The 27,556-nt window shown below is 53.0% G+C and overlaps 1 protein-coding gene across 2 annotated transcripts; it reads left to right on the top strand.

The window, feature by feature from the left end:
- Positions 1 to 443: 443 nt before the first annotated feature.
- Positions 444 to 21,098, top strand: NUP98 (nucleoporin 98 and 96 precursor). 2 transcript variants are annotated; one of them, XM_053456737.1, is made up of 33 exons: positions 444 to 539; positions 1,268 to 1,372; positions 1,568 to 1,672; positions 1,894 to 2,073; positions 2,402 to 2,538; positions 2,911 to 3,018; positions 3,188 to 3,368; positions 6,850 to 7,010; positions 7,115 to 7,258; positions 7,369 to 7,450; positions 8,047 to 8,136; positions 8,452 to 8,589; positions 8,769 to 8,902; positions 8,998 to 9,185; positions 9,365 to 9,478; positions 10,595 to 10,863; positions 10,980 to 11,093; positions 11,961 to 12,099; positions 12,357 to 12,534; positions 12,702 to 12,869; positions 14,598 to 14,777; positions 15,413 to 15,551; positions 15,637 to 16,054; positions 16,730 to 16,956; positions 17,179 to 17,448; positions 17,547 to 17,704; positions 17,784 to 17,927; positions 18,016 to 18,167; positions 18,276 to 18,497; positions 18,575 to 18,816; positions 19,099 to 19,253; positions 19,413 to 19,524; positions 20,593 to 21,098. In XM_053456737.1, the coding sequence occupies exons 2-33, from the start codon at positions 1,297 to 1,299 to the stop codon at positions 20,808 to 20,810; spliced, it is 5,343 nt and encodes a 1,780-aa protein (XP_053312712.1). In that variant the 5' UTR covers positions 444 to 539; positions 1,268 to 1,296; the 3' UTR covers positions 20,811 to 21,098. The 2 variants fall into 2 exon arrangements, with proteins under 2 accessions (XP_053312712.1, XP_053312711.1); XM_053456736.1 differs by having other exon boundaries at positions 7,369 to 7,501.
- Positions 21,099 to 27,556: the final 6,458 nt, after the last annotated feature.

Raw genomic sequence — 27,556 nt, 5'->3', positions numbered from 1 at the left:
GTCCCCCCAGCCACTCCTATTTGCAAAGACAGGACTGTTGGCAGTTATGAAATTGTGCCTGGGAAGTGGGAACGCTTAAGCGCAAGCCAGCCGGAAACTGCGAGTTACGGAAGCTTATTGGCTGCGCGCCCCGGGACGGCACTCAGCGACATTCCCGGATATAAACATTTTACATCCAACGGCTCGAGCGGCTGCGTCACTTCCTACCCATGCCGGCCACAGTCACTAACGTGAACCTGTTGCTAGGTGACCGTTTCCACGGTGTCTTTTCTCGTCTCACAATCAACTAATGACGTGCGGTTCACAGGGCGGGAGCCAATAAAAGTGTAGCAGGCTCAAGGCTCCGCCCCCCTTGTTTACGTATTTGGAACGCAACGGTCTCCTCCCATTTTTTGATTGACTGCTGCAGTGGCCACTCGGTGATCGCTATTTCAAGGCAGAGGCGTATCCACAGGATGTAACGCGCTTGCTAGGGGCGCCATATTGATTAAGGACGCAGTCGGCTGTCCGCCTGCGGCCTGCACCGAGCACGATTAACGGTAAGGCATTTGAGGGGATGAGGATGAGTTGGGCAGCGGGGCGAGCAGGCCGGGGCCTTGTGGCTGGGTTTCATAGGCAGAATTGTTCGGTAGTTTTGGAAACGGCGCGGTCTCTATCCGACGGGCCGGCACGGAATGTTTGGGGGTGGTTACACGTGACTGGCGGTCGGTGACAGGTTGGCGTGTATACGGTGGGGGTAGTTGGTTGTAACCTCTTCTGGGCTGGTATGGGGGGGATAGGGGCTGGCAGAGTGTCGTGGTGAGTAACCGGTAAGGAGTGGTGACAGGGGGTTTGGGGGGAGGGGCTGTTTTGGCGGGGTAGATACGGACGGGTGTTTTGAGGGCTGGGAATGGCGGGGTAGGAAGTGGCAGCTGTTAGGAAGTGCGGTTATGAGGGAGCAGGTAGTGGCGGTCTGAGGGGGTAGATAAGAGCTGATAAGTAGAGGGGGTATGGCAGGGTAGGTAGTGATGGGTGTTTTGAAAAGTTTTGGGGTGGGTATTGGGGCAGTTGGTGTCGGGCACTTGGCAGGGGAGTGTGTAATGGGGCAGTTGGTGTGTACTGACTTGCACTCCATGAGGGGGTGGGTATTGGGGCAGTTGGCGTGTACTGACTGGCACTTGGCGAGGGGGTGGGTATTGGGGCAGTTGGTGTTGGGCACCCTGTGGGTATTGGGGCAGTTGGCATGTACTGACTGACACCGCAGTTACTCTAATATTCTCTCTTTCAGTTATATGAAGACTTGGCCGTTTGGGGAAGATGTTTAATAAGTCGTTCGGGACGCCGTTCGGCGGGGGGACCAGCGCTTTCGGAGCCACGTCTACTTTTGGCCAAAGTGAGTGCAGCTGGTGGCTTAACGGCTCATTTCCCAGTTGGGGGGGGGGTCACACTTCCAGATCGCGAGGTGCCTGTGATGTGTCACATTCCGTGATGTCAGGAGGCAGCCCACGGTCTAATATACACGTTACCTCGCGTGGCAGCCGGCGATGTCTTCGTTAAAACGCTGTATATTTTTTTTTTTTTCTTTCAGCGACCACAGGCTTTGGCACCACGCCGGCCACTGGATTCGGAACGTCAGCTTTTGGCACGAACACAAATAGCGGTGGCCTTTTTGGGGCCACACAGGCTAAACCAGGTATCACCGGACTAGCACCCAACTCAACATGCCGTGTGTGTATTATATAATATATATATTATATAACTGTACACACAGCCTTTCACGTATCCGAGCGGATGTGTTGTATGCATGTATATTTACGTGTGTGCTGCGTGTTATATGTACATGTGTGTGTGGCCCTCTTCCTGAGCCCCCGGGTCATGTCTCGTTTCAAATCCCCCCCCCCTTTCTCTTGTAAGGCGGTCTCTTCGGGTCAACTACCTTCAACCAGCCTGCGACCTCCTCCACGAGCACCGGCTTCGGCTTCGGCACATCAGCCGGCACGACCAACAGCTTGTTTGGGACGACGAACGCCAGCGGAGGCCTCTTCTCCACGCAGAACAATGCCTTTGGCCAGACAAAGCCCGCCACCTTCGGCAGTACGTAGCAACGTTGTGGCTGAGGCCTCCGTTCTATACTGATCAGCCTGCGCGCTCTGTGCCTATGACATGCGGCGGTGCTTCTGTGCCGCGGGGCTCCCGGCGCGGTGCTTCTGTGCCGCGGGGCTCCCTGTCGAGGCCGGCTTGCAGCTCGCCTCTGTCAAGGTTCCCTGTAGGAGACGGTGGCTGCCGGGCAGCTGACGGTGTAAATGACCGGCCTGTGCCCCGCGGCAGAAGGTGGTCTCGGCAGCGCGTTGGTTTTTTGGTGTCAGACTTCTGTTCCGGATTAATAGCGATTGTTTTATTTTGTTTTACCCCTCGCCTGCAGATTTTGGAACAAGCACAAGCGCTGGCGGTCTCTTCGGGAACACGAACACCACCTCCAATCCGTTTGGTGGGGCGTCCAGCTCGCTCTTTGGCGGCACAACTTTTACCCCCCCGACAGGGACCACCATAAAGTTCAACGTAAGTGAAGGTCCGGGGGCTGCAGGAATCCGGGCAGATAGTGTCGTCGCCGAACCCTGGCTGAAAGCTGGAAAACTTAATAAACGCACCCGATAAAGCTATCCTTTTAGATCTCTAGGAGTTCAGGTTTTTGTACAGTAAGCCAGTCCCGGCAAAGAGCCGCGAATATCGCCTAGAACGTCTGTAGTGTGTCCCCTGGGGCGGAATCAGAGGGACTGCAGCGCTCCTAACCCCCCCGTTGGGGTAAAGAGCAGTCTTTTAATTCTCGGAATTCTATATAAGTGATGGAGTTCTGTTTTTGGTTTAATTCTGTGTGTTTTTGGTCCTTTTCATGCTTTGGTATAACGCATTTACCTGTTCTTTGTCGTTCAGCCCCCTGCGAGTACAGACAACGTGGCCAAAGGAGGCGTCACAACCAGCATCAGCACGAAGCATCAGTGCATCACGGCCATGAAAGAATACGAGAGCAAGTCCCTGGAGGTGCGTCCCCCTCCTCGCTTCGCGGGGTTTTACCCCACGCCGGGCGGACAACTCATGCAATTTGCCCTCCGGTTTTCTAATCAAGCCGACTTTCTCTGGAGTTTTGTGTTTTGGCTCCGACCGCTGGCATTTTGATGAAAAATTTAATTTTTTTTCTCCCCCCCCCCAGGAGCTGCGTTTAGAAGATTACCAGGCCAACCGCAAGGGCCCCCAGAATCCTGTTGGGGCCGCAGCAGGGACAGGATTGTTCGGAGCCTCCACAGCCACTTCGAGCGCATCCACCGGGCTGTTTGGCTCAACTTCCAACACCAACTTCTCGTTTGGTGGAAACAAAGCCGGATTTGGCACAAGTAAGTCTTATAACGCGGCCTGCGTGCGCGGCACCCGAGCGTCTGCTGCGTGGACTAGATGTGGCTAATCCTAGAAATATACGATGCAGCGGCGCCCACCGCACATTAACAGTCATTAACCCCTTAACCATTTTTTGACATCTAATTTACCGTAATAAAATATGGTGAAAATTGTTTATTTTAAACATCTTTAACTCGACTGCAAGCGATCCAACCCCTCCTAAATAGATTCTAATATTTGTCCTGATTTTAGAAATACCCAATGGTTTTTTTCAGAACTCCTCTTTTTTTTTTTTTTTTTTTTTTTTCTCCAAATTCAGTTATTCAGCCCTCGTGTCCTATTTGGGACGTCTTTGGGGCCGGCCAATGCAATCTACCCCATCCAAACCATATTTGCGTGGGTTTCTCGGGTTGTTTATGAAGTGTGTATTTTTCAGCTTGGAACGCTGACATCTGGTCCTTCTGCCCCATGTCCTTTCTGGGACATCTTTGAACCCGGCCAATTCCATTTACCCCGTCAAACTTTTTTTTTTTTTTATGTTTTGTTGGAACTTCTGCTTCCCCTGATGGTAACATCGCTGCATAATTTTTAAATGTTACCAAGCATTTTAACTATTTATGTGCTTGCTTTTTACTCTTAATGTTTGTAAGTCATTGACTTGCATGGTTGAAAGCAGTACCTCTCTCCAACCTGCAGGGGGAGCCCAGAGTTCGTCAGAGGGTCCGGAGAGACCCTTTTGAGAACTTGTTTGTTTTTTATTTTTTTTAACCCCTTGGCTGCTAAGCCATTTCACACCCTGGTGCTAAGCTAGTTTTCGGCATTTTGGTGCATCTCACGTTTAAACGTGTTTCAAGTAAATTTCTTGGGAATAAACTATACAAACCATATATTGTTTTTTTCAGCACACCCAGCAGATTCCAAATATACCCTTTTTATATGTGTATGTCTCATTAGGTTTGCAAAATACAACCAAAAATGGGAAAAAAGTGTAATTTTCACTTCCGACTCAATAAAAACTAGTTCGTAATGTTATTTTTCTAAACTCTAATATCAAAAGCTGTGTTGCTAAATATTTGTAGTAGGTAACCGGTCTAAAATAAACAGACATTGAGAACAGTAGACTGTGTTTTTATAATATTTTATTGCTAAAAGTTAAATTTATTAGACTATCACAAAATTCATCTTTAAATTTAATGCATGGCTGCCGTCAATTAAACCGCTCTAGCTGCCTGAGATGTTAAAATATGCCAACAAAACTATATATTTTTAGAAACTACACCCCCAGCCGCAGCAAATGAGGTCTTATTTGTATTTGTATCGCAAATCTGACTTGCACAACAAATAAGTGAATATCACACAAATAAAAATAAAAAATAAATAAAATTAAAAGCGACAAGTTCATTTATGTCTTCCACACTCCAGGTTTGTCCTAGAAACACATGCAGCCCCTCATTTGATGCGCCAAGGGGTGTAGTTTCTGAAAATATATACTTTATGTACCATAATTTAACTGTCCAGCTACCTAGAGCTGTCTAAATGCAGGCATCACCCCTAAATGTTTTAAGACAATTTTTTAACAAGATTCTCCAATCTGCCAAATCTGAAGTTAAGGTGGTCTAGACATCTGGGAAGTTAAATTAGGGTACATAAAGTACACATTTCAAGAAACTACACCCCTTGGAGCTTCAAATGAGGGGTTACATGTATTTCTTGGTCAAAAGTTGAGTGCACAAATAATGATGGAATATGTCGCTTTGGCTAGAAAATGTTTTTTCTAATCATAGCGACATGTTCATTTGTGTCTTGTGCACTCCAGGTTTGTCCTAGAAACACACGCAGCCCCTCATTTGATGCGCCAAGGGGTGTAGTTTTTGAAAATATGTACTTTTTGTGCCATAATTTAACTTCCTACGTGAGCAGTAATGCCACGTCAAGGCTTCAACCCTAATTACTGACCATTCACACGCTTTTCATATCTCCATTCACTCACAGAAGCACACACCATACTTTCCATACATTCACTCACAGAAGCACACACACCATTCTTTCCCCTTACAATCCCAAAGAGATGATCGTAAAGGGAGAAAAAAAAATCACTTTTACAGCAAAAATAAGTTTTGCAGTAAAAATGCAAGGGGCTCCAGGGATGATATGGTTAACTTACGTACTACAGGCTATACGGCTGATTTTTGCAGTTCATCTGGATTTCAAAAATTGCCTTCCTCTACCATTGGCTAAATTTAACCCCATGATCGGCCATTTTTAAAAAGGGAATGTGACTTTTTATAGCTGTATGATCACTGTGGTAACATTGGCTACCACAGTGATCATTTAGCTAGAATACTTAAACTTTTTTTTTTTTAAAGTTAAACCAGTTTGTGTAGATAATTTATTTGGGGGTCTCTAGGCAATTTTGATCTTTATTTATCTGCCTTTAGAGACCCCCAAATCATTTTTTTTTACTTTTTTGTGCATTTTTATTTTTTTAACATAATATTTTTTATTCTATTTTTACAAGCATTATACCGTTGGAAAGGTGAGACGATTACCTTTCCAACGGTATATGTTGGGGGTCTGTAGCTGCTCAGATGCCTGAGATACAGGCATCTAAGCAGCATGCCCCCATACCGTGAAAACTGACAATTGTCAGTTTTCAATAAAGTTGCGCGGTGACGTCATCGCGTCATTACGCGCGACGTCACCGGCCGGATCGGGTGGTCCCAGTGATGCCCTTCAAAATGAGGGGCAGATCGCCGGGGTAGGTGGTGATGGGGGTCCACAGACCCCCATCAAGGTAGGAGAGTGCTAGCGACGGCACCATGCCGTCGTTGGCAGTCAAGGGGTTAAAGGGTGCCGCCATCTTGCAAGAGGAGAAACCTCTTGCAGTGGCGATTGTGGGCCCTCTCTGGGGGGGCCGCACGGAGCCCCTGCTGCCGTTCTTTCTGTTGCTGAATGTCTTGACATCGAGTGAAGTGAAGAAAGCGCTCTTGGATGTGCCCGGGGGCATCATCGGGCGTTGGGCGGTTAAAGGGGGAATTGCGTCATCTTGTTGATGCCGATCTACGTTATCTGTATGCTATTACTTTATACAGCGCCGGGGTTACGCTTCAGGTTCTCGGTGCGACTTCAATGCCTGTTGGTTGAAATAATGGTCGAATTCTCCTCAGAAAAAGTTTTTTTCCTTTTAGATCATGTGCATAATCGAGACAAGGCACACAACACACAAAAGTCGAAGCGTTGTCTGATTACGTATTTGGATTACATGGTTTATATAACCCCTTATCTGCTTCTAATAGCATGCATCATTCTGATTGGTTACTTTTTAAGCAGGTCACGCCTCTTAGTAGATATGTTGGCGCAGCTCGTGATATATCATAGACTAGATATTTTCTACCGCCTGTCAGCAATAATATTTATGATTACATAAGCATTTTTCTACCAATGCCGAAGGCTTCAGCGGAGGTTTCGTTTCTCTTGCAGACACGAGCGCTTTTGGAGCCAGCACTGGCGGCCTCTTCGGGCAGACAACTAGTCAGCCGGCTACCAGTTTATTCAACAAGCCCTTCGGACAGGCCACGACTACTCCCAGCACCGGCTTCTCGTTCGGGAACACCAACACTATTGGCCAGGCTCAGCCTATGGTGAGCAAAGACTGCATGCCGTCGCACCTCGGGGGTCTCCTGTTCGACGTTTGTCTCCGTGCGCTGTACTCGCTGGTCTGCTCCACGTACCTCTTGTCTTTCAGGGTCTCTTTGGAACCACCCAGGCCACACAGTCCAGTGGTCTCTTTGGCACTACCACCAACACCAATGCCGGCACTGCCTTTGGAACCGGATCCGGCTTGTTTGGAGCAGCGAATACCACCCCGTTTGGTGGCGTCGGCGGATCGGTATGTAGTCTGTTGTGTTCCGGCTCCCCGCTGGGGGGGGTAATGTTCTTGACCCTGTTAGGACAGACCTAACCAGAATATATATTTTTTTTCCTCCCCTTCTTTTGCAGACTCTGTTTAACAAACCCGCAGCGTTTGGGACCACCACGACCAGTGCCCCTGGTTTCGGCACTAACACTGGCGGGCTCTTCGGTAACAAACCAACCCTGACTTTAGGAACCAATACAAACACTTCCAATTTTGGTACATATGAGAGAGAGCAAATCCTCCCGATTAACGCTTCACGATCGCACTGTGTATACCACGTGTCTGCGGGGCAGATGGGGGGGGGGGATGTGTACCGGCTCGGCTCCCCATACCGGCGCGTATCTGGCTTTTTGTGTCCCGTTCCGGGTTGCTGCTCGTCGGCGTGTTGATGGCAGCCGGGCTCGTCGGTCTGCGTGACTTGTTTGTGTGACTGCCTTGTGTTTGTTGTGTTGCTTTTGTCTGCTGCCTGTGGTATACACAGTGTCGCAGGGCTCTGCCCCGTAACAAAACAAAGGGAAAGGGGCATTCGCCGGGATGGTGGGCATTCGCTGCTACGTGTGACCCTCTAGTGCCTTAGTCTGTAACACGGCTCGGGGCCGTTAAACACATTGGGTGACGGTAATATGACGGCCTGTTGGGGGGGCTTATTAGAAGCTGGCTGGGAAGGTGCATGTATGTAGCGTGTTAGGCGTGTGTATTTACTAAAGGCTTCTCTGTTGCTTCCGTCGCACTAAACTTTTACGTTCTGTTTCTGCTCTTAGGATTTGGCGCAAACGCTGCCGGCGGCGGACTCTTCAATAAAACCGCCACGGGGACGCTCGGCGCGGGGCTCGGCGCAGGATTCGGGTCGGGTAAGAATCGCTCGGCTGACTCTGTAAGTCAATGAGTAGATGAACTCCCTGCCCCCTTACGGTCACGCATGGCGCAGCGCTGTGTATCTTAACAGACCGTGACATAGGCTTTCATCGGGACCCCCCACAGTTATTCGGTGCTGGCGGCCCCCTGTATGTGGGGTAGAATAGCCGCGTCCCGGCTTGTATGTGGGGTAGAATAGCCGCGTCCCGGCCTCGTGGGGCGTTGATGCGTGGCGTCCCGAAGCCGTGTTTAAAGCGCGTCGGTCGGGGCTGCTTTGTGGCGTTTGAGACTCAGCGGTTACTTTCTCGCAGCTCTAAACCCCGGCCAGACCTCTCTGTTCGGAAACAACCAGCCAAAGCTCGGCGGGACCCTCGGAGCCGGCACGTTCGGGAACGCTGGATTTAGTACGGCCGCAGGCCTCGGCTTTGGGAACGCTCAGGTCCCTGTCGGTAAGTGCTGCCAGCCATCTATGCGGTGTATATATATCTAGAGCCATCGCTTACCTACCCCCCCCCGCTTCCGGAAACTTCTTGTGCCGGCACGGGTGGTCCGGGGGTGGCCGATTGTCTGGTTTGGGTGTAGATGCTGACGTTTCGGTTAGTAGCGTTTAGCTCTTTGTGTCCCACAGCCCTGACGGATCCGAACGCAGCAGCCGCTCAGCAGCTGTTCCTCCAGCAGCAGTTGACGGCCCTCGCGTACTCCCCGTACGGCGACTCGCCTCTGTTCAGGAACCCCCTTTCTGACGCTAAGAAGAAAGAAGAGGTGAGTGCGTGAACGGCGGGGGGGGGGTTATGGTAAATGTTCCGGGGGGAGCTTTTTGTGGATGATGAAATCTCACGCGGCGTCTCTTCCCTTAGCGCCTGAAGCCAACGAACCCCGCGGCGCAGCAGGCTCTCCTCACACCGAGCCACTACAAGCTGACCCCTCGCCCCGCCACCCGCGTGCGCCCCAAAGCCCTGCAGACGTCGGGGACCGCCAAAACACAGCTCTTCGACGGACTGGACGACGACGAGCCTTCGCTTTCCAACGGCGCTTTCATGCCAAAGTGCGTATAAATATTTTACATATATATATATATATATATATATATATATATATATATATATATATATATATATATATATATATATTAGCACCGCGGTGACCACCTTTATCACTCGTTTCCCCCAATAACGGCGTCTGATGCATCCCCTCTCACTCACACTCCCTCTCTTTCACTCGCAGGAAGAGCATCAAGAAGCTGGTCCTGAAGAGTCTGAACAACAGCCTTTACTTCCCGGCGAGTAAAGAGAGCGACGCGCTGGGCTCTCCGTCCGCTTACTCCGAGAACGGGGAAAGGTGCGTGAAACGCCGCCGCGTGGCCTGAGTCACAGGACGCCGCGTCATACGTGCCGTGCCGGGGGAGCCTTCGTCTTCCAATAAAGTGTCTTCCGGTTAGATGAAGGAATAGGGAGCCGTCAGTGTTTGTTTCAGCGTTCTCTCCGTCTTCATTCGCTTGTCAGCTGTTTAAATGCCCCCCCCCCCAGGAAACGTTGGCTTCTGTCCTCAAAATAAGGGCTTTTCGCCTTAAAGGCATCTACCCCCCCATCTACCCAGTTACTAAACCCATCAGCAACAGGTACCGTACGGCGAGTAAAGGGTTAATTACAAGCGTAATACGGTAGCCGCAGCAGCGATAATCTGCAGCAATGTATCATCGTTACCGTAGCGACTATTAGAGTAAAAATAACAGCAGAGTGACGGCGTTAAGTAAGAGGCCCCAGGCGAGGGCAAAAGCTTCCTGTATCCCGGGCCGGACTCCCGCCTGTCCCGAACGCGCTACCCGCAGAACGCTCACACAGCTTCCCGACGCAAGAGGCCGGCTAAAAAAAATCATAATGGAAATACTACGGGGTTAATGAGGTCACCTGATTAACAAAGCCAAAATATCCGGGGGGTGGGGGGCGCACGTTAGATCCCGGCTTGGTTTATACGGCGGTTACCCCGAGTCGTTGGTTTCATTACCTCGTCTCTGCTGACCGGCCAAAGAGTCTTAAACGGGAAGCAGGTTAGTTGTGCGGTGACATCATAGCGGGAGGGAGCCGCCATCTTGGAAATGGCATACTGGGTATGCAGAGAGCTCAGAGTAAGTTTGTGTATACATGTATGGGTGTATTAGTGTGTGTGTGTGTGTGTGTGTATATACACGTGTATTGGTGCATGTATGGATATGTGTGTGTACATGTATGGGTATATTTGTGTGTGTGTGTATAAATACACATGTGTGGTTATATTGGTACGTGTGTGTATATACACAGTATGGTTATATTGGTACATGTATGGGAATACGTGTACACGTATGGATATATTGTGTATGTGTGTACATGTATGGTTAAATTGGTACATGTATGGATATAGTGTGTGTGTGTGTGTGTGTGTGTATATACTGGTACATGTATGGATATGTTTCTTCAGAAGCAGTAATAGCCACAGATTGGAAGAAGACGGAGAGAACGAGGAGGAGGTGACCGGCTTCTACCCAGCTCCGTTCTCCAAGCCGTTGCCTCAGGGCCAGGAAAACAAGCACGTCAACCACATGGACGACACCATCGTGGCACTGAACATGCGCAGCTCGCAGCGGAACGGCCTGGAAGGCAGCCTAACGGACACCTCGTTCAATGAGGAGTCTCTACATGACGACCGAGACGGGGAGATCGTGACCGAAGCCCCTCCGCATCCCGCAGGTAACGGCCACCAGCCTGGGCCGCGTGGCTCGTCGTGTCGGGAGTTGGGGCCGAGCTGGTTTGTGGCCCCTCCTGTAGGTAGATGACATCTGACCCCTTTTATATATATTTTTTAGGCATCGTCCTCGCCAGAGCCGGCTACTACACCATCCCGTCCATGGAGGAGCTGGCCAACATGGTGGACGAGAACGGAGACTGTTTTGTTGATGGTTTTACGGTTGGACGCAAAGGTGGGTGTTTATCACGCGTGTCAGCCGGATATCATCACGCCAACTCCATGTTACGTCTTCTATCAGTTTGTATGATTCTCGCTCTGTTATCTGAGCCCCGATCTACTAAGCCCCCGATTTATCATACTGCCTGTGGGGGTGATAGAATGAACTAATGAGAGCCTACGGAGGAATGGACTTCATTAGCATCGCCATAAAGCATCAGCTCAGTGTGGGGTTTGAGCCGGGAAAGTCCCCCAAAATATCACATGACTGACGGCGACTGCTCCAGGGCTGCAGATAAAGGGAGTTTATTGGAGCAAAATGAGAGAACCAGATATTACTGTATACAGCGTTGGGGGGGGGGTATATTACTGTGTATAGGGCAGGGAGGTTATATTAGAGCCCTGCGCGGGACTTTTTTCTTAATCCCGCTCCCGCAACGTGTCAAATCCTGCCCGCCAACGTCATTCATATACTCATTCATATACTCATTCATATACTCATTCATATACTCATTCACGCTTACTCGTTCATGCAAACTCCCCCTTACCTGAATTGCAGATTTCCCGGGAATCCCGCACGGCTGCCTTCGCGTCGCTCCCTCACAGCGTCTTTCTTTTTCCGCCCAGGAACCCAGCGGAGTCATGTGACATGACATAAAATCACGTGACGCTGGGTTCTTGGGCAGAATAAGAGAAGAGACGCTGTAAGGGAGCGACGTGAAGGCGGCCGTGCGGGACCCCCGGGTACAGTGTCTGACCGCCTGTGAGTCTTCTGGAGGGACCCGCGTCCCGATGCAGTCCTCCCGGTTATATTCGCGCGGAGAGCCCGTCTGTGTGCCGGTGGCCCTTCCGCTTTCACGCGTCCCGATGTTTCTCCCCCCAGGATACGGATCGATTTTCTTCGAAGGCAGGATAAATGTGGCCAACCTGAACCTCGATGAAATCGTTCACATCCGCAGGAAGGAGGTGATCGTGTACACGGACGACCACAAGAAGCCGCCGGTGGGCCAGGACCTGAACAGGTAATCCTACGACCTCTGCCCAGGGGGGGTGACTCGGACCGGGATACTGAGAGGGTGGTAGATAAGTGGAGCAGCCTCCCAGCAGAAGTGGTAGAGGGTAATACAGTGAGGGATTAAGCATGCATGGGGTGGACATACGGCTCCTGAATCAGATTAAGGTTTGATTCTTTCAGGAAAGAACTCGCTGTATTAAAATCTTCTTTCTCTGCGTCTGTTAATATCCTGATAAAATGTTTTTCCTCCCCGTGTGGCCCCAGGCGAGCCGAGGTGACGCTGGATGAAGTTTGGCCCATAGATAAAAGCAGCCGCTCTCTGATTAAGAGCCCCGAGCGCCTGGCGGAGATGAACTACAAGAGCAAGCTGGAGACGGCGTCTCACAGGCAGGGCGCGCAGTTCAAGGAGTATCGGCCCGAGACGGGCTCCTGGGTCTTCAAGGTACGGCCGTCGCGCATGGAATCTGACGGGGCCTAACCGCAGCTACTGCAAACGGCCCCTTTCAGAGTTAAAGGGTTAATGGCTGGGGGGTTAATGAGGCTTTGATTTGGTGAATACGCCCCCTTGGTCAGTCCGAGCCGCTCTCATCTTTCTCCTTCGCCCCTCAGGTTAATCACTTCTCAAAGTACGGACTCCAAGACTCCGACGAGGAAGACGACGAGCAGGCGGCCGAGGCCAAGAAACTCAAATCTGCCCCGCTCCCTCCCCCGCCCGGCCAGAGGCAACCCCTCCAGCAGACGGCCCTGAACGGGGAGCTCACCCCTCCGCCACCCCAGGTAGTGAAGCCGTGAAGGACCAAACCAACTGTCTAACCCCCCCCAGCTGCTGGTGGTATGGCTCAGAATGGGGAGCAGCGTGGGGGGGGGGGGCGCTGGCGTTGCGCATATTGGTCTAAAGACTGAATGTGCAGTCGGTGACTGCTCCAGAAATGCCTCTTATCCCCAATTACCCCCACCCCATCTTTTAGCTGCTAAGCGGGGGTTTCTTAGATCCGGTACGCAGCCATTTTTAGGACCCTGTGGCCAGGCTCTGGACTCTGTTGCCCCGGTTAGTCCAGGCTGTGACTGTCCCGCTACACGGAGTGAGGGCAGATACTGTCACCCCCCCCAGATTATGAAGCGTTACTCCCCGGTGACGTATATCTACGGCGTGCGGCTTTTTATATCTTGTATTACAGTTTGATTTTTGTTTTAAATGATTTTATTTGTTATATTAAACGGTGCTGCTCTACTCCCTGCCTATTTCTCATTGTTCCACCCTGTATAATGTATAGTTAAATCAGCGACTCGGCCCCTTGGATAATGTATTCACACGGGGCCCCAGTGGGTGGGGGTGGTTTCTGTTTGCACGGAGCCCCGGAGGGAGGGGTGGGTTGACGTGTGGCATTTTGTGCCCCCCCCTTAGTATGGTGGTCTTTCTGTGACTGCCATTTCTTCTCCACTCAGCGGCTTCTGGTTACCTTCGGGTTTCCGCGCCATTGTCCCAGGGTGAAATAAACATAACATTCTTTTATTGGCTGGGACATTACCCGACCGTCTGAACTGTTTAACCTATCAGGCTATTTGCACGGAACCCCAGAGGGCAGGCGTGGTGGGCTGTGGGCTATCTGAACAGAGCACCAGGGGGAGGCGGCGGTGGGCTATTTGCACAGAGACCCAGAGGCAGGGAGGGGGGGCCGATGGGCTATTTGCACGGAGACCCGGAGGCAGGGGGCAGTGGGCTATTTGCATGGAGACCCAGAGGCAGGGAGGGAGGGGCCGGTGGGCTATTTGCACGGAGACTCGAGGGAGGGGGCGGTGGGCTATTTGTACGGAGACTCGGAGGGAGGGGGCGGTGGGCTATTTGCACGGAGACCCAGAGGGAGGGGGCGGTGGGCTATTTGCATGGAGACCCAGTGGGAGGGAGGGGGCGGTGGGCTATTTGCACGGAGACCCGGAGGGAGGGAGGGGGCGGTGGGCTATTTGCACGGAGACCCAGAGGGAGGGAGGGGGCGGTGGGCTATTTGCACGGAGACCCGGAGGGAGGGAGGGGGCGGTGGGCTATTTGCACGGAGACCCAGAGGGAGGGGGCGGTGGGCTATTTGCACGGAGACCCAGAGGGAGGGAGGGGGCGGTGGGCTATTTGCACGGAGACCCAGAGGGTGGGGGGTTGATGTAAACATAACATTCTTTTATTGGCTGTGACATTACCCGACCGTCCGAACGGTTTAACCCATTGAGGGACTCACGGGGGCTTTGTGTCTGTCGCTGGGGTAATTGAGTTTGCTGGGGGGGGTGAGCAATGGCCATCTATAGCAGCGAGCCGTATAGAATCCCCGCGCTCTGTGAATCAGGTTTAGTGTCTCTGTGCAGACTGATCGTGGCTCATTGTCCCCGCGTATGTAACCGTCTGCCTCTTCCCGTTGCTCCCCCGCGCATGTTCCCGTTTATGTAACCGTCGGCCTCTTCCCGTTTCCCCCGCGCATGTTCCCGTGTATGTAATCGTCGGCCTCTTCCCATTGGCAGGCCGCCGAGGTGGAGCAGCTGGGACGAGTGCTGGAGTTGGACAGCGACATGGCGGACATCACTCAGGAGCCGCTGCTCGACTCCGCCGCGGAGCCCCGAGACCCCCCGGAAGAGCAGGAGCCGCTGTCTGCGTCCAGCCACATCGCGTCCAGCCTGGGGATAAACCCCCACGCCCTGCAGGTACAGCACCGGCGCCCCCCGGGTGTCCCGGGCTGAGGAGCTGACACTCCTTCACTGGCTGCATGTCTGGTGCTGGGAGTTAGAGGGTTAAAGTGGTTTTAAGCACTAGGCCCGCAGAGCTGGAGCTTCTTCCTTCTTAGCGTCTCCGGTACCGGGCATTAGAGTGCCAGCAGCTCGGTTCTATGACGGCTGCCTGTCTGTCTCTCTCTCTCCTGACTGCTGCCTGTCTGTCTCTCTCTCCTGACGGCTGTCTGTCTCTCTCTCTCTCCTGACGGCTGCCTGTCTGTCTCTCTCTCTCTCCTGACGGCTGCCTGTCTGTCTCTCTCTCTCTCCTGACGGCTGCCTGTCTGTCTCTCTCTCTCTCCTGACGGCTGCCTGTCTGTCTCTCTCTCTCTCCTGACGGCTGCCTGTCTCTCTCTCTCTCCCCTGACGGCTGTCTGTCTCTCTCTCTCTCTCTCCTGACGGCTGCCTGTCTGTGTCTCTCTCTCTCTCTCTCCTGACGGCTGCCTGTCTCTCTCTCTCTCTCTCCTGACGGCTGCCTGTCTGTCTCTCTCTCTCTCTCTCTCCTGACGGCTGCCTGTCTGTCTCTCTCTCTCTCTCTCTCTCTCCTGACGGCTGCCTGTCTGTCTCTCCAGGTGATGAAGGCGTCTCTCCTGATGGAGGATGAAGATGGGGACGTGGTCTCCGGCTTCCGCTCTTTCTCTCCTGCGATGGACGTCTCCCGGGAGGGCCGCTCCCCGCGTGTCTCCTCAGCCAAAGGGCAGACAAAGTCTGGTGAGCTGCGAGCCGCTTGGCGGGTATTGCGGGAAGGTTGTGACCGCGTGCAGGGAAATGAGTTTTTTTTTTTTCTGTCCTGCAGCCGGGGGGCTCCTTAATTCCAGGTTCTCGGGGGCCTTTCTCAAACCCGCCGACCCTTCGGCTCTCAGGAGCCCGCGCTCCGCTCCCTCGGCCCCCGTTCAGGCTCCGTGGTCTGCGCCGGGGCCCCTCTCTTCCGTCTTCGTGATGCCCAGTCCTGCCCCGGAGCTGCAGCTCCGCACGGTGGGCACCCGCAGGCAGCGCGGCCTCGTGCCCCTGGAGCGGTCGGTGACGGGCGGCCGCGGCAAGCTGCTCATCGACGTGGCGCTCTTCATGGGCAGGTCGTTCAGAGTCGGCTGGGGCCCCAACTGGACCCTGGTTCACAGCGGAGACGTCCTGAGCGGGTCTGGCGCGGAGGACTATCAGCGGGGCCCGGACGCCATGGACTACGGCTTCCTGCCCAAACCCGCCGCCGCCAAATCGTAAGTCGCTGCTGAAAACGGGAGTCTCTCGCTGTACTCAGAGGGTGGTGGATAAACGGAACCGCCTCCCAGCGGTCGTGGTAGAGGTTAATAAAGTGAGGAAGCAGTGGTTGGTCTTGTCTTAAATTCATGAGCCGTATGCCTGACGAGGGCCGATCTGTGTTTCTACAAATTCATTCTGACGGCGGCACCTCGGAGCCCCCAAAGTGTTGCGGCGCTGACTCGGATCGCTTCATTCACGTGGCTCATTCTCCTCTCACGCATCTGTCCTTCTCTCTCTCGCTCTCTTCTCTCACGCACCCTTCCCCTCTCGCTCTCTTCTCTCACGCGCCTGTTCTCTCTCGCTCTCTTCTCTCACGCGCCTCTCCTCCTCTCTCTCTTGCTCTCTTCTCACGCGCCTCTCCTCCTCTCTCTCTCGCTCTCTTCTCTCTCACGCGCCTCTCCTCCCTCTCTCTCTCTCGCTCTCTTCTCTCTCACGCGCCTCTCCTCCTCTCTCTCTTGCTCTCTTCTCTCTCACGCGCCTCTCTCTCTCTCTCACGCGCCCGTCCTGTCTCTCTCGCTCTCTTCTCTCTCACGCGCCCATCCTCTCTCTCTCTCTCTCTCTCTTTCACGCGCCCGTCCTCTCTCTCTCTTCTCTCTCACGTGCCCGTCCTCTCTCTCTCCTCTCCCCCGAAGGCTCGCAGAATCCCCGTTTAAAGTTCATGCAGAGCAGCTGAGTCTGGAGCAGAAATCCGAAGCCCAGCAGTGGTACCTGACGCCCCTGGAGATCGAGCTAAAGAACAGCACCGTGGTGACCTCCGAGCCGTGTCCCCGGATAGAGCCCAACCCCGGGGTCGCCGCCATCCATGACTACGCCGGCTGGGTGACGGAGGCGTGCAAGGACTCCCCGGAGGAGCAGGAATGTGAGTAGAGCCTTGCTTTTTACAGATTGGGGGGGGGGGTGATTTCTCCTCCAGCTGGCCCTGGATAATGTATAGGTCAACCAGCAAGCAGATGGTCCAGGACTCGCATGTGCGAGTTGGATGCTGAACCTTCTCGCCGTGGGGTTCACCTCCTCCTCCGTCTCTTTTAAATGCCCGTTCAGGGGTCTCCTGCTCCCATGGCTGATACTTTTCTCTTTCCAGCTGTGGTCAAGCAGTGGGCCCTGACGTGGACCCTGTGCGAAGCCCTGTGGGGCCGGCTGAAGGAGCTGGGGGCCGGCCTGGAGGAGCCCAGCGAGTACGTGCGCGGTCTGGAGCGGAGGAAAGCCTTCTCCCGCTGGCTGTCTCGCACCGCGGCGCCCCGCATCCAGGAGGAGGTGTCTCTGTACGGCGGCGACCGTCACATCGAGGCCGTCTTCAGTTATTTGACGGGCGGGCGGATCAGCGAGGCGTGCCGGCTGGCGCAGAAAGCGGGTGAGTCTCTTGCCGGTCTGTGCGTGGCACCGCGTGCCGGTCTGTGCGTGGCACCGCATGTCGCCCCGCGTGCATCTCATTGAAAGTGTTGTCATTAGGCGATCACAGGCTCTCCATGCTGCTGTCTCAGCTGATCGGCAGCCGGCCCGTGCGCGACCTCGTGGCCCTACAGCTGGTGGACTGGCACAAGCTGCACGTGGACGGCTTCATCGGCGAGGAGAGGCTTCGCGTCTTCAGCCTGCTGTCCGGCAACCCGGTGAGTCCGCAGGGATTGGCCCTCGCTCGGCCCGCCGCCGCGCGCCCCGTGTGCTGACGGCTCCTCTCTCTCCCGGCAGGTGTGGCGCTCGTCGGATAAGAAGAGTGTAAACGTCTGCGCGCAGCTGGACTGGAAGCGCGCGCTGGCCGTACACCTCTGGTACATGCTGCCGCCGACAGCCTCCGTGGCCCAGGCGCTCGCCATGTATGAGGCCGCGTTCCAGGTGAGGGTGCTCGGTACCGGATTGGGGGGGGCGGGGTGTATACCGCGGGGGCCGGCAGCTTCATTCTCCCCGACGGCCTGTTTTGCAGGGAGCGGAGGACGGCGTGCCGTACGCCTGTTACCCTCTTCCCCCATACCTGGAGGACGCCGAGGTCGGCCTCAACGACGAGCTGCTGCCTGCCGGCTCTGCTTCCCTGCAGCGGGACGTCTGCTTCCATCTCCTGAAGCTCTACAGCGAGCGGTAGGCCCCCGAAACCGGCCCCAATGGCCCCCCAAATATTTGTTTAAGACTCGTGTTGCTCATGCATGCTGCGGGGCCGCGTCACGTGGTGCGTCTCGTCTCTTCCAGGCACTATGACTTGTGTCAGCTCCTCGACCCCAAGAGTGTGACCTCCGACCCCCTGGATTACCGCCTCAGCTGGCACCTGTGGATGGTCATGCAGGCGCTGAGATACACCCACCTGTCCGAGGAGGGCCAAGGGCTGCTGCACGCCAGCTACGCCGCCCAGCTGGAGAGCGTCGGCCTCTGGGAGTGGGCGGTGTTTGTTTTGCTGCATATCGCTAAGGCTGAGTGAGTGGAGTTTCCATGGTTACAGCCCGCCCGTTGCCACGGTGCCAGTTTCTCACCCTCTCCCCGTCTGTTTGCAGCGTGCGGGAGTCGGCGGTCCGCGAGCTCATCACCCGGCACTGCGGACTGCGGCAGACGGCGGAGTCGCTGGCGAAGGAGGCGTTCCTCGTCACGAAGCTCGCCGTCCCGGCAGCCTGGATCCACGAGGCCAAAGCCGTCCGCGCCAAACGCCAGGGCGACCGACACAGAGAAGCCCTGTACCTGCTGGAGGCCGGCCACTGGAACCACTGCCACCAGCTCGTCACCAGATACCTGGCCTCGGGTAATAACCTGCCGGCCCCATCCGGCTCCCGGCTAGTCTGTAAAGACTCAAACCTTAACCGGTCGCTGGTCTCGTCTTAGATTCAGGAGCCGTATGTCTATCCCATGCATGTTTAATCCCCTTGCTGTATTACCCTCTGCCACCTCTGCTGGGAGTCTGCTCCACTTATCTCCCACCCTCTCATAAAGTTAAGCTGTGATTGTATTACGCCGTGCTGGTTCCAGGCATCGGCTGGCAGCGCTCGGGTCTCTTGTTGTATGACGCGTCTCTGTTTGCGCGCAGACGCCATTGTGAACGAGGATTACGCTTATCTGCGGCGCTTCCTGGACGTCCTCGCTCTGCCGGAGCACTGCAGGCACATCCAGGGCTGGGACACGGCCGGACAGGTCTACCTGGACTACATCAGCGTCGTCGAGATGCTCCACCAGATCCAGCAGGTAATGCCTTTATTTTTCCTCCCTTTTTTTTTTTTTTTTTTTTCCCTGGTGCTCCGTTTGGCTCTCTGGAGGCCACCAGTACTGGGCTGCGGATCTTTCTGTAGCTTCTGTGCCGGGCAAGATCGTGAAACGCTGCTTCCTGCCCCGCGTGTTTTTCAGGTGGAGTGCTCGGGGTGCGAGTTGGAGAGACTCCACACCAAAGTGACGTCTCTGTGTAACCGCGTGGAGCAGATCCAGTGTCACAACGCCAGAGACTGCCTAGCCCAGTCCGGTGAGTGCTCTCCCTCCTCTCCTCTCCCGTCCTTCCCTCCTCCTCTTCCCTTCTCTCCTCTCCCGGCCTCCTCTTCCCTTCTCTCCTCTCCCGGCCTCCTCTTCCCTTCTCTCCTCTCCCGGCCTCCTCTTCCCTTCTCTCCTCTCCCGGCCTCCTCTTCCCTTCTCTCCTCTCCCGGCCTCCTCTTCCCTTCTCTCCCGGCCTCCTCTTCCCTTCTCTCCTCTCCCGGCCTCCTCTCCTCTCCCGGCCTCCTCTTCCCTTCTGTCCTCTCCTGTTCTCTTCTCTCCTCTCCCGGCCTCGTCTCCTCTTCCCCTCTCTCCTCTCCCGGCCTCGTCTCCTCTTCCCCTCTCTCCTCTCCCGGCCTCGCCTCCTCTTCCCTTCTCTCCTCTCCCGGCCTCCTCTTCCCTTCTCTCCTCTCCCGGGCCTCCTCTTCCCTTCTCTCCTCTCCTGGCCTCCTCTTCTCTCCCGGCCTCTTCTCTCCTCTCCCGGCCTCCTCTTCCCCTCTCTCCTCTCCCGGCCTCCTCTTCCCTTCTCTCCTCTCCCGGCCTCCTCTTCCCTCCTCTTCTCTCCCGGCCTCCTCTCCTCTCGTCTCCTCTCCCGGCCTCCTCTTCCCTTCTCTCCTCTCCTCTCCTGGCCTCCTCTCCTCCTCTCCTCTCCTCTCCTGGCCTCCTCTCCTCTCCTCTCCCGGCCTCCTCTCCTCTCCCGGCCTCCTCTCCTCTCCTCTCCCGGCCTCCTCTCCTCTCCTCTCCCGGCCTCCTCTCCTCTCCCATCCTCCTCTCCTCTCCCGGCCTCCTCTTGCCTCCTCTTCCCTTCTCTTCTCTCCCGGCCTCCTCTCCTCTCCCGGCCTCCTCTCCTCTCCCAGCCTCCTCTTCTCTCCTCTCCCAGACTCCTTGCCTCCTCTCCCAGCCTTCTCGCCTCCTCTCCTCGGCTCCTCGCCTCCTCTTCTCTCCTCTCCTAGGCTCCTCGCCTCCTCTTCTCTCTCCCGGCCTCCTCTTCTCTCCCCTCCCCCGCTGTATTGTAAAATGGAGTTGAGTGGGACGCTGATTATATCAAACTCTTGTTTTACAGAAATGGCGAAATGCGTCGCCAACATCCTGCGAGTCGTCCTTCGCCTCCAACATGCGCCGGACTCCATGTCTGACGAAGCCCCCGACACCCCCCGCGTCCCGCTGCGGCTCCTAGCCCCCCACATCGGACGGCTGCCGATGCCCGAGGACTACGCTCTGGAGGAGCTGCGCGGCCTCACGCAGTCCTACTTAAGAGAACTGACCGTGGGGGGCCAGTAACGCCGCGGCCGGCGGGTCCCCGATGCCTCGTTTTTTATGTTTGTGGGAGTAGTGAGTGCGCGGCCTCCACGCCGGCCCCCTGTACAGTTATTTGGGATCGGGGCGAGTCGCCCGCGGGACCCTCGCACTCCTTCCGCTTTGTGTATTTTTAGGGCCCGGCGTCGCCGTTTGGCCCCCGAGTGTCGCTTTAAGTATAACGATGTTCATGAAAGCCGAGGGTATTTTTTGTACAGAGCTGTTAAGTTAAACAGGAGCCCGACGTGGCTTCTCCTCCCTCTAAACCAAAAACCGAAGTCTAAAGTGGGGCGTTTCAGGCGTTTTTCCTCCCCGATAGTTTCGCACATTTTGCCAAAAAAAACGCTTCCGGCGTTTTCTTTCACTGCGAGAATCCCGTGAGCCGCGTCGGGTTCTCCGCGGAACGTTCTGTGACATGTCCGGCGTCTCGAGCTTCAGCCGTGTGTGTTCTAGATGTGACGTTCTAGATCTGAGATAGTATACGATCTAGTGCAGTCCGTGGTGTGCGCCTAGGGCCCCCCCACCGGGAAAGCTGCAACAAAGTGCAATTGTATGCGTTGCGCCAGGCGTGAGGTTCTAGGTTCCAGTTCTAGATCTGACATAGAATGCGGGGCTCGTCTCTGTCCATCAGATCGGAACGTCTGTCTCTTTCCCGAGTGCCGTGTCGTGCAGTGACTTGTCTTTGGGCTCGTGTTAAAGGCTAGATTGTAAGCTCACAAGCCTAGCCCCCCCCCACCTTCTGCACAAAGATGGCCTTAAGTTCTGCTGTCGTTGGAGATATTTGAGTGGATGCAGCCCCCCGATGTATGATTGTGTGCGCAGGAGCTTGCGCTCCGGGGCGTGGTCCTGTGAGGGGTAGTCGAGGCGGGGCGCTGCCGCCGGGCGCTGCTGCATTCTGGGTGTTTGCATGAACATTGTGTTTAAGGGTTTTATCCGATGAATAAATGATAGATTTCTCCTGTACTCTGAATCGTTTTTTAATAAAACATTTATAATACGTCTGGAGTCACTCAATGCGCGGCCCTGCGGCAAACGGGGGGCCACAGCCGGGGCTTTTACCCCGGCCTCGGGGGATGGGCAGATTCCCGGGGCTTTTACCCCAGTCTTGGGATAATGGGGCAGATTCCCAGGGTTTTTACCCCAGTCTTGGGGGGGGGGTGAGCAAATTCCCAGGGTTTTTGCGTCGGGGGATGGGCAGATTCTCAAGGCATTTGTCTCTGGGCTGAGGGGGCAGATGGTGGCGAGGGTTTTTACCCCAGTCTTGGGGAGAAGGGGCAGGTTCTCGGGGTCACAGTCTCCTGATATCTAAGCTTTCCCTGTTGGTACTCTACTCCCTGCTTTATCACAGCTGGAATCCCTGCTTGAGTACAGGTGACTGTACAGAATGTTGTGTGAGGACAGTTGTAAGCAGGCCCGGACTGGGACAAAAAATAGGCCCGGGCATTTAAGCCAGAGCAGCCCCTATTTATTTATTGTTAAAGCCCACCCTTCATGTACCATCTCTGCATTCACTCACTCATTCACACAAATCATTCACACATTCATTAATGCAGTCTCACAAATCATTCACACAATTCACCCACACATTTATTCATTCATTCTCATACGCATTCACACTACCCCCTCTCCCCATCTTATCTGCCCCTTCTCACTATGTACCCCCCTTCCCCACTTCTCAATATGTACCCCCTCTCACTATCCCCTCTCCCCATTTCTCACTATCTAACCCCCCTCTGCCCCTTCTCCCTGCACCCCCCTCCCTCACCCTACTTACTTTGTTGCCGGAGCAAGCAGCAACTGCGACCGGGTCCGCCACTCTAAGGGGCCGGGAAGCCCCCACCAGGGCCGGCCTTACGGGTGTGCGGCCGCACAGAGCTTAAATGAAAACATTGGGGTTTTTGTTTTTTGTTTTTTAACTTTATTTAACATCCTCCATGTTAAAGTTAACAAAAACTTTATTTAACATGGAGGATGTTAAATAAAGTTAAAAAAAAAAACAAACAACAAAAACCCCAATGTTTTAATTTAAACCCTGTGCGGCCGCACACCTATGAGGCCGGCCCTGGTGGGTGCTTCCCGGCCCCTTAGGGTGGCGGACCCGGTCGCAGTTGTGGCGGGCTTATGGGGCGGGTGCCCCTTATGCCCTGCGCTAATGAGGCCGCATAGGCCCAGTCAGTCCGGTCCTGACTGGGCTTATTTTGAGGTAGGGGCCTGGAGCTCCATCAGCCCCTAAGTCAATCCGGCCCTGCTGCGGCCCGGCCCACCGGGCCTGGTTATAAGTACCGCTCGGCTGCTGTCAAACACAAGAACCTACTTCTACTGGTAGGCTGTTCTACTTAACTACCTTCCTCCGCGTATATCCTGTCCTTGCTCGTTGGACAGCTCCGGTGTGTGAGGGAAAGCTGCGATGAGCTGGCGGCAATAAAACCGGGCCTGAAGCTGTTTAAAACGGGGGTTTATACAGTAATATAACCCCCCCCAGCGCTGTATACAGTAATATAACCCCCCCAGCGCTGTATACAGTAATATAACCCCCAGCGCTGTATACAGTAATATAACCCCCCAGCGCTGTATACAGTAATATAACCCCCAGCGCTGTATACAGTAATATAACCCCCCAGCGCTGTATACAGTAATATAACCCCCCCAGCGCTGTATACAGTAATATAACCCCCCCCAGTGCTGTATACAGTAATATAACCCCCCCAGCGCTGTATACAGTAATATAACCCCCCCAGCGCTGTATACAGTAATATAACCCCCCCAGCGCTGTATACAGTAATATAACCCCCAGCGCTGTATACAGTAATATAACCCCCCCCAGCACTGTATACAGTAATATAACCCCCCAGCGCTGTATACAGTAATATAACCCCCCCAGCGCTGTATACAGTAATATAACCCCCAGCACTGTATACAGTAATATAACCCCCCCAGCGCTGTATACAGTAATATAACCCCCCAGCGCTGTATACAGTAATATAACCCCCACAGAGCTGTATACAGTAATATAACCCCCCAGCACTGTATACAGTAATATAACCCCCCCAGCGCTGTATACAGTAATATAACCCCCCAGCGCTGTATACAGTAATATAACCCCCAGCACTGTATACAGTAATATAACCCCCAGCGCTGTATACAGTAATATAACCCCCCAGCGCTGTATACAGTAATATAACCCCCCCAGCGCTGTATACAGTAATATAACCCCCAGCGCTGTATACAGTAATATAACACCCCAGCGCTGTATACAGTAATATAACCCCCAGCGCTGTATACAGTAATATAACCCCCACAGAGCTGTATACAGTAATATAACCCACCAGCGCTGTATACAGTAATATAACCCCCACAGAGCTGTATACAGTAATATAACCCCCGGCGCTGTATACAGTAATATATCCCCCCACAGCGAGGTATACAGTAATATAACCCCCCACCAGCGCTGTATACAGTAATATAACCCCCAGCGCTGTATACAGTAATATAACCCCCCCAGCGCTGTATACAGTAATATAACCCCCCACCAGCGCTGTATACAGTAATATAACCCCAGAGCTGTATACAGTAATATAACCCCCCACCAGCGCTGTATACAGTAATATAACCCCCACCAGCGCTGTATACAGTAATATAACCCCCCAGCGCTGTATACAGTAATATAACCCCCCAGCACTGTATACAGTAATATAACCCCCAGCGCTGTAACATAGTAACATAGTAACATAGTTCATAAGGTTGAAAAAAGACCAAAGTCCATCAAGTTCAACCTATATACATATTGTGTCCCTACCGTGTTGATCCAGAGGAAGGCAAAAAACCCTTATGAAGCAGATGCCAATTGCCCCATACCAGGGGGAAAATTCCTTCCCGACTCCAAATATGGCAATCAGAATAAATCCCTGGATCAACGTTCTGTCCCTATTAATCTACTATCCATAACTTGTAATATTATTGCTTTCAAGAAACACGTCCAGGCTCCTTTTAAACTCTTTTATTGAGTTTACCATTACCACTTCCTCTGGCAGAGAGTTCCATAGTCTCACCGCTCTTACTGTAAAGAACCCCCGTCTGTGCTGGTGTAGAAACCTTCTTTCCTCCAGCCGTAGAGGATGTCCCCTTGTTATAGATACAGTCCTGGGTATAAATAGGTCCTGGGAGTGATCTCTGTACTGCCCCCTTATATATTTATACATAGTTATTAAGTCCCCCCTAAGCCGTCTTTTTTCCAAACTAAATAACCCTAATTCTGATAATCTTTCTGGGTACTGCAGTCCTTCCATTCCCCTTATTACTCTGGTTGCCCGTCTTTGAACCCTCTCCAGCTCCACTATATCTTTCTTGTACACTGGTGCCCAGTACTGTACACAGTATTCCATGTGTGGTCTGACTAGTGACTTGTACAATGGTAGAATTATTTCCTTGTCGTGGGCATCCATGCCCCTTTTGATGCACCCCATGATTTTATTTGCCTTAGCAGCAGCTGCCCGACACTGGTCGCTACAGGTAAATTTACTGTTAACCAAGACTCCTAAGTCCTTTTCCATGTCAGTCGTCCCCAGTGTTTTCCCATTTAATACATATTCCCAGCCTGGATTTTTCTTCCCCATGTGCATAACCTTACATTTATCTGTGTTGAACCTCATCTGCCACATCCCAGCCCAAGCCTCCAACCTATGCAGATCCATTTGTAATCGTGCAGTGTCCTCTATTGTGTTAACCACGCTACAGAGCTTAGTATCGTCTGCAAAGATTGATACTTTACTATACAATCCCTCTACAAGGTCATTAATAAATATATTAAAAAGAATAGGACCCAAAACTGACCCCTGTGGTACCCCACTAGTAACAGTCACCCACTCAGAGTATGTACCATTAATAACCACCCTCTGTTTCCTATCACTGAGCCAGTTACTTACCCCCATACACACATTCTCCCCCAGCCCAAGCATTCTCATTTTATGTACCAGCCTTTTATGTGGCACCGTATCAAATGCTTTGGAAAAATCAAGATATACGACATCCAGCGATTCTCCCCGATCCAGTCTAGAACTCACCTCCTCATAAAAGCTGATCAGGTTAGTTTGACAGGACCGATCCCTTGTAAACCCATGCTGATATGGAGTCATACATTTATTTTCATTGAGATACTCCAAAATAGCATCTCTTAGGAAACCCTCAAACAGTTTACATACAACAGAAGTTAAACTAACAGGCCTATAATTCCCCGGGTCACTTTTTGTCCCCTTTTTGAATATTGGCACAACATTTGCAATGCGCCAGTCCTGGGGAACAGACCCGGTCACTATAGAGTCCTTGAATATTAGAAATAGGGGTCTGTCTATTACATTACTTAACTCCCTTAGAACGCGGGGGTGAATGCCATCTGGACCTGGTGATTTGTCTATTTTGATTTTTTTTAGGCGGCACTGTACTTCTTCCTGGGTTAGACAGGCGACATGTACTGGGGCATTTATCTCATCCTGCTGTATATTACCTGGTATTTCATTTTCCTCTGTGAATACAGTAATATAACCCCCCAGCGCTGTATACAGTAATATAACCCCCCAGCGCTGTATACAGTAATATAACCCCCCAGTGCTGTATACAGTAATATAACCCCCAGCGCTGTATACAGTAATATAACCCCCCAGCGCTGTATACAGTAATATAACCCCCCAGCGCTGTATACAGTAATATAACCCCCCAGCGCTGTATACAGTAATATAACCCCCAGCACTGTATACAGTAATATAACCCCCCAGCACTGTATACAGTAATATAACCCCAGCGCTGTATACAGTAATATAACCCCAGCACTGTATACAGTAATATAACCCCCCAGCGCTGTATACAGTAATATAACCCCCAGCGCTGTATACAGTAATATAACCCCCAGCGCTGTATACAGTAATATAACCCCCCAGAGCTGTATACAGTAATATAATCCCCCAGCGCTGTATACAGTAATATAACCCCCCAGCGCTGTATACAGTAATATAACCCCCCAGCGCTGTATACAGTAATATAACCCCCAGCGCTGTATACAGTAATATAACCCCCAGCGCTGTATACAGTAATATAACCCCCAGCGCTGTATACAGTAATATAACCCCCAGCGCTGTATACAGTAATATAACCCCCAGCGCTGTATACAGTAATATAACCCCCCAGCGCTGTATACAGTAATATAACCCCCAGCGCTGTATACAGTAATATAACCCCCCAGCGCTGTATACAGTAATATAACCCCCAGCGTTGTATACAGTAATATAACCCCCAGCGCTGTATACAGTAATATAACCCCCCAGCGCTGTATACAGTAATATAACCCCCAGCGCTGTATACAGTAATATAACCCCCCAGTGCTGTATACAGTAATATAACCCCCAGCGCTGTATACAGTAATATAACCCCCCCAGCGCTGTATACAGTAATATAACCCCCAGCGCTGTATACAGTAATATAACCCCCAGCGCTGTATACAGTAATAACCCCCCCCCAGCGCTGTATACAGTAATAACCCCCCCCAGCGCTGTATACAGTAATATAACCCCCCAGCGCTGTATACAGTAATATAACCCCCCAGCGCTGTATACAGTAATATAACCCCCCAGCGCTGTATACAGTAATATAACCCCCCAGTGCTGTATACAGTAATATAACCCCCAGCGCTGTATACAGTAATATAACCCCCGCACTGTATACAGTAATATAACCCCCAGCGC

Source organism: Spea bombifrons, chromosome 2 (genome assembly GCF_027358695.1).
Source record: "Spea bombifrons isolate aSpeBom1 chromosome 2, aSpeBom1.2.pri, whole genome shotgun sequence".
Taxonomy (NCBI): domain Eukaryota; kingdom Metazoa; phylum Chordata; class Amphibia; order Anura; family Pelobatidae; genus Spea; species Spea bombifrons.
Note: the sequence above shows the minus strand (reverse complement) of the source record. Positions and strands in the feature narration are given on the sequence as shown.